Source organism: Sinocyclocheilus grahami, unplaced genomic scaffold (genome assembly GCF_001515645.1).
Source record: "Sinocyclocheilus grahami isolate Dianchi unplaced genomic scaffold, SAMN03320097.WGS_v1.1 scaffold680.1, whole genome shotgun sequence".
In the NCBI taxonomy this organism is placed as follows: Eukaryota; Metazoa; Chordata; class Actinopteri; order Cypriniformes; family Cyprinidae; genus Sinocyclocheilus; species Sinocyclocheilus grahami.
Genome location: NW_015505859.1, coordinates 544,977 through 552,248, shown reverse-complemented (window position 1 = coordinate 552,248; position 7,272 = coordinate 544,977). Strand labels below are relative to the sequence as shown.

Sequence of the window (7,272 nt, the reverse complement as noted above, 5' to 3'; positions counted from 1 at the left end):
CCCCATAGAGAATCTATGGGGTATTGTCAAGAGGAAAATGAGAAACAAGAGACCAAAAAATGCAGATGAGCTGAAGGCCACTGTCAAAGAAACCTGGGCTTCCATACCACCTGAGCAGTGCCACAAACTGATCACCTCCATGCCACGCCGAATTGAGGCAGTAATTAAAGCAAAAGGAGCCCCTACCAAGCATTTGAGTACATGTACAGTAAATGAACATACTTTCCAGAAGGCCAACAATTCACTAAAAATGTTTTTTTATTGGTCTTATGAAGTATTCTAATTTGTTGAGATAGAGAATTGGTGAGTTTTTGTTAAATGTGAGCCAAAATCATCACAATTAAAAGAACCAAAGACTTAAACTACTTCAGTCTCTGTGCATTGAATTTATTTAATACACGAGTTTCACAATTTGAGTTGAATTACTGAAATAAATTAACTTTTACACGACATTCTAATTTATTGAGATGCACCTGTATACATAATGTGTGAGGTTGTTTTTTAATGGCTGCATTTATTTGTTCAAAAATACAGCAAAAGTAGTAATATTGTCAAATACTATTACAGTTTAACATAACTGTTTTCTGTTTTAATATATTTAAAAATGTAATTTATTCCTGTGATGGCAAAGCTGAATTTTGCCATCTTTGCCATCATTGAAGTTTTCAGTGTCACATGATCCTTCAGAAATCATTCTAATATGCTGATTTGCTGCTTTAAAACAATAATATACCATTATTGTTGAAAACAGTTGTGGAAAACACTTTTTGTCAAAAACCTGTTTTTTTTTGTGTGTGGGGGGGGGGGGGGGGACTTTGACCGATAAAACATTGTTTTGTTTTTTTTTGTATATATTTGAAATAGAAATCTAACATTATAAATGATTTTACGTCTAATCAATTTATTGCATCCCTGTTAAATAAAGGTATAAATCTCTTTTAAAATAAAAATTAGTTCTGGCCCCAAACATTTTCTATACATTTTTTTATATGCCTTGAATATGTTTCTCACATTTTTATACTTCCCTTCATGTTGCTTTCAGGCATGAGGAGCGCACATGGAGTATGGAGGGGACGGACAGCATGCACTCTGACTGTCAGTCGGGGGCGATCTCTTCCTCCGTTGGCACCAGTAAATGCAGCAGCCCGGCGTGTATGGAGGCTCGTGCCCGCCGTGCTGCATACTGTGGTTATCCTGATGCTACACAGTGCCCCCTACAGTACGGAGACTCTTACGATTCCCTGCGGGACTCACCTCACAGTGACAGGTGAGTGAAAAAGGAAATGTACTCCTTTTTCTCCGAGGACTGAAGACGTATTCAATCACACAGTGTAACTGCACGGCCATTGGTTCGTGCAGTAATTATAAAACGAACCAATGGCTCGGCAGCGAAGCCCGCGTGAGCCCGCCAGAATGGGCGGGGCCATCTGGCTATATAAGCAGACATTTCGCCATAAGATCTCAGGTCAATTCGACTGAAGCGACGACACCGAGTCGTGCAGCGTCATGGCACGGCAAGGAACGCAGTACTCATTCCTGTATCTCAGGGAACCAAGGTTACGGAAGTAACCGAGTACGTTCCCTATCGATACTTCACTCGTACTGTGGTGCTAGACGCTTATGGGGAACCAATACAATCCCCCCGTTCCATGAGAGAGGAACGACTGATATGAACTGGCCTTGAGCGAAAAAGGGACCAATTATGCGCAGGGTGAGCCCTGCAGGAGGCAAGAGGGCTGAACTCATTGAGGTCAGCCTTCAGATAATCGTTCCAACGGCCGTATGTACAGCCTCAGCACTAGTAATAGGGCCAAGAGCGTTCCTGAAGAGTCAGGCAGAGCCTGAGACGTAGACCGCCTAGACAGGTGTGTGCCACTTTAAGCAGATAAAATCCAGGCCTGCAAGGCCAGAAAATCCAAGTTATAGAACCTGGCAAAGGTGGACGGCGAGGCACAGCCGGCCGCCGCACAGATGTCTGCTATGGACACACCACTAGACCACGCCCAGGAAGAGGCAACACCTCGAGTGGAATGGGCTCTCACTCCTATGGGACTCTGAAGGCCCAGGGAGGAGTAAGCTAGTGTGATAGCGTCAACTAACCATTGAGAGATCCTCTGCTTTGTGACCGTGGACTTTTTGGTGCGGCCGCCAAAGCATACGAAGAGTTGTTCCGACTGCCTGAAGGGGGCGGAACACTCTATGTAAATTCTCAATGCCCTAACTGGGCAGAGAAGGTTAAACTCCTGGTCCTCCTCAGAAGGAGGAAGCGCAGAGAAAGTAATAACCTGGGCTCTAAACGACATATAGAGCACTTTAGGGACATACCCATGTCTTGGCTTTAGGATGACTTTGGAGTCGTTAGGCCCAAACTCAAGACAGACAGGGCTTATCGAGAGAGCCTGCAAGTCACATACTCGCTTAACCGATGCTAGTGCCAGCAGCAGAGCGGTCTTCAGCGACAGCGTTTTTAAGCTCGCAGACTGGAGTGGCTCAAAGGGGGAGCCTTTGAGGGCTCTCAGGACCGTGGGTAGATCCCATGTAGGGACCGTGAGGGGCCGGGGCAGATGGAGCCTCCTGGATCCCTTCAGGAAACTGAAGTTCAGGCCCACCGACTGTCCGGCTATAGGAGCGTGAGAAGTTGCTATAGCTGCCACATAGACTTTGAGCGTGGAAGGGGAGCGGCCCTTGTCCAACAGCTCTTGTAAGTAGGACAATATCACCGATATGTCACTTGCTATTGGGTCCTCACTGTGGGTTTCGCACCAGGCGGAGAAAATCGACCACTTAAGGGCATAGAGGCGTCTCGTAGATGGGGTTCTAGCCTGTGAGATAATAGTCAGGACGCTCTCTGGGAGATCTACTGATTCCCGTTGAGAGCCCATAAGTGCAGTGCCCACAGCTTGGGCTGGGGGTGCCAGATTGTTCTGTTCGCCTGAGAAAGGAGGTCCTGCCTCAGGGGAATGGGCCACGGAGCTGCCGTCATCAGCTGAGACAGCTCTGAGATCCAGAGATGGTTCTTCCAGAGAAGGGCCACCAGAAGCACACTGTGCCTGTGCTCCCTGACTCGCCTGATTTCCTGGGGGATCAGGACGATCGCAAGGATTTAAGTTCTCCGTCGCTACGACGGATTTCCGTCAATTGGAAAAAATGAGGGGAAAAGAAAGATGTAGCTCGCTGTTGTTGCTGTTCTGCCGGCACACCAAAAATCATCCTGCAGCTTCTCAGTGACAACATAGTGATGCCGCTCACATCATTCACAGTCGGGTTATTAGCAGAGAACACAGAGCAGATTGCGGGCGCGGGATTGCAGCTATTAATAACAACTGTACTAATTCCAAAGACTATAGAATGGGGACTTTGTCTTATTCCCGCAGATTTCGTGCTTACAATGCGATGACAGATGACGGAACGTATCATTTGCACATGCTTTTGAGTCTTGAGAACTCACTCGCGCGCTCTCATTTTCTGTGCGCCCACAGATCGCGATAAGGAAAGTGACAACATTTAATAGTTATTAAGGGAGTTTGCAAATGTGATATTCATTTAATACAACAGTTCAATAAACAAGTACTGCCTGATTTTGCTCTATTTCTTCAACGAAAATAGTTCCAAATATAGTAACAGCTCAGCCGCTGCGCATCTCTAAAAGCAAACACAGCTGAGTTTCATTCATTCAATGAAAGTGCATTTTTGAACAAATCTAGTGAGTCAGTGATTAATGATTACCCATTCATAAAGACAGTCACTTGCTTCATTCCTGAATGAATCAGCAGTTTGAACGAATCAATTGAATGAATGATTCAGTGATAAAATCAGTGACTTGCCGCCACCTGCTGGCGGGTTTAGTTTCATTTTTAGTGTATAATTTCAGTTATTTAAATCGTTTAATATTTCTGTATTCAAAATTTTATATTTAAAACATTAATCTCCACATGAATGTATGAATTTGATTGCACTCATGCCACCTCTGAGCCTCATTAAACGTCTGAAAATGTACCGACAAGCCACTTTTGTGTTCTTCTGTGCCACCTCTGTACAAATTAATTTTTTATTAATACAAATTTCATATGATTGGTAACTTATGTCTTGTTCTACTTCTTATTATACTGTTTTAAATAGAAATTTTAAAAAGCTTATAAATATACATTTTTGAATTTGACAGATGAAAATGAAGCCATTACAAAGGTAAAAAGAAAATACCCCTGCAAGTCACTTTAAGGAGTCAAATGTCACCTCGTATTAGGTAGGATAATTTTTTATCAGAATTTTTGATTATTGATCATGCTCCTAAATTTTTTAAATTAGGAGGACAAGCATTTCTTCTCTAAAAAGAAAAGTAAGCGTAGAGCTCATAGACTGTATAAAAACAGGTAGAGCCATGTGTAACAGTATATTAGATCCATCTTAAAGAGACAGCAGCCTAAATAAACCTCCTGCTGCCTTTCATTATACAGTGAAGACTATCTAGTGTTATTTTACAGTTGAATAGATTATAGTTAGACCTAACTGAAAAAATTTAAATACTATTAATTTAATTTGTATCTTGCTATTGATTGTCATTAATTTATTTGTTCTTATTTTATTATTTACTATTTACTTGTCTTTTTTAGTTAAAATAAATTCAATTCTGAGTACACATGATTCTTTGGTGGGGAAGGGAGGGGGCGTGGTCCATGAGAAATAGTCCTGCCACCACAGCTGGAAAAAAATCCTAGGAAACACTGCATACATTTAATAAAATTAGAAAAATGCCATTACAAAGCTAAAAAGAAAATACCCCTGAAATCACTTTGAGTCAACTGTCACCTCATATTAGGAAGGCTAATTTTTGATAATAATTTTTTATTATTGATCAAAAGGTGCTCCTACATTTTTTAAATTAGGAGGACAAGCACTCCTAATTACAAGAAGAAAAAAACTGCTCTTAATCTGGGTGTGTGACAGGTATGGCTGTGGAATAGGGTTTGGCTGAGGAAAAATTTTCAGTCCAAAGATTTTTTTTTTTGCTTTAACCCCTGTGATCGGGGGAAAAGCATGCAGGAGGAGGTTGGGCCATTGGACTAGCACGTGGTGTCCCTTCAGGACTGGCAAGAAGGCCTGAAGAGCTCAACATACTGCCGTCAGTTTGAGGCAGTTGATGTGTTGCTGGCCTTCCGCGATCGTCCAGGAGCCGAAGGTCGGCCTGCCGTCGCACAGAGCTCCCCAACCTGTGTTGGATGCGTCTGTCGAGACAACTTTCCTTCTGTAAACCAACCCCATAGTCACGCCCTGCTTGAACCACTGTAGGTCCTTCCAGGGAGCCAGGGCCGTCACTAGGGCTGGGTATCGTTCAAACATTTTTGGTATCGATACCGATACTGATACCTTGACTTCGATACCGGTTCCTGAACGATACTTTTTTTGATACCAATTTCATGAAATCTATTTGAACAAGATTACATTATCTAAAAAAAAAACTTTGGTTTTATTTTTCAGCTTGTTGAGCTCCTGAGGCACTGCACAAAGGAACAAAATGTAACTAACAAAAAATCAGTGCAAATAGTTTTAATAAAGCTCAAATAGTCTTCAGTTTACACATCTGTTAGCTACATTTACACTAGTGCGTGTTTGTTTTAAAACGCCTAGCTCAGACAGAATCTTCATTTCTATTCATTTCCACTGATTTACTGATAAGCATTAGCAGTCAGAGGTTATATATATATTTAATTTCATCAACAATACATGGCCAAAACACACACGGCAATCGGAAAAATTGATGGTGGTTTAAAGTGAGTTTTGAGTAAAAGTGGAATATAAATCTTATTTATTGTTTTATGCAGGGGTTAAATTGGGATTTGTTTTGTGTGTGTGTGTGTGGGGGGGGGGGCTCTATGGTATTGAGCTTATATATACTGTATATATATGTGTGTATATATATATATATGTGTGTGTGTGTGTGTTTTGTTTTTTGTGCAAATGATTTATTCTATTCTCACTAATCTCATTAATACTTCCATTTCAAATTCTTACATTTGATCTATAAATTCAATTGACACTGAAAAATACAACTGCATTAAATAATTATTATGAGATTATCTTAAATATTTTTTAATATACAAACAAGAAATTATGGTGTAAATGATACTTTTCAACTAAATTAAAACACCAGTTGGTGCCTGTAGTGAGCGTTTAATGAGTGAGTCATTAAGTCGTTCATTCAAATGATTTGTTCAAAAGGCAGATTCATCAGATGTTTATGCATGGGCTAATGAAACGAGTCAAATGTCACCTCATATTAGGAAGGCTAATTTTTTATCAGAATTTTTTATTATTGATCAGAAGGTGCTCCTACATTTTTTAATTAGGAGGACTAATTACAAAATTACAAGAAGAAAAAAACTGCTCTTAATCTGGGTGTGTGACAGGTATGGCTGTGGAATAGGGTTTGGCAATTTTCAGTTTTTTTTTTTGGAGGCAGTTGATGTGTAGCTGGCCTTCCGCGATCGTCCAGGAGCCGAAGGTCGGCCTGCCGTCGCACAGAGCTCCCCAACCTGTGTTGGATGCGTCTGTCGAGACAACTTTCCTTCTGTAAACCAACCCCATAGTCACGCCCTGCTTGAACCACTGTAGGTCCTTCCAGGGAGCCAGGGCCGTCACTAGGGCTGGGTATCGTTCAAACATTTTTGGTATCGATACCGATACTGATACCTTGACTTCGATACCGGTTCCTGAACGATACTTTTTTTGATACCAATTTCATGAAATCTATTTGAACAAGATTACATTATCTAAAAAAAAAACTTTGGTTTTATTTTTCAGCTTGTTGAGCTCCTGAGGCACTGCACAAAGGAACAAAATGTAACTAACAAAAAATCAGTGCAAATAGTTTTAATAAAGCTCAAATAGTCTTCAGTTTACACATCTGTTAGCTACATTTACACTAGTGCGTGTTTGTTTTAAAACGCCTAGCTCAGACAGAATCTTAATTTCTATTCATTTCCACTGATTTACTGATAAGCATTAGCAGTCAGAGGTTATATATATATTTAATTTCATCAACAATACATGGCCAAAACACACACGGCAATCGGAAAAATTGATGGTGGTTTAAAGTGAGTTTTGAGTAAAAGTGGAATATAAATCTTATTTATTGTTTTATGCAGGGGTTAAATTGGGATTTGTTATGTGTGTGTGTGTGTGGGGGGGGGGGCTCTATGGTATTGAGCTTATATATACTGTATATATATGTGTGTATATATATATATATGTGTGTGTGTGTGTGTTTTGTTTTTT

General features: G+C 40.8%; 1 protein-coding gene across 1 annotated transcript in view; it reads left to right on the top strand.

The window, feature by feature from the left end:
* Nucleotides 1–7,272, top strand: part of LOC107559265 (pro-neuregulin-2, membrane-bound isoform-like) — a 48,953-nt gene that overhangs the window by 30,743 nt on the left and 10,938 nt on the right. Inside the window, exon 8 of the mRNA XM_016243017.1 lies at nucleotides 1,043–1,267. Coding sequence (XP_016098503.1) covers nucleotides 1,043–1,267 — 225 coding nt within the window. The remainder of the gene's footprint in view (nucleotides 1–1,042; nucleotides 1,268–7,272) is intronic.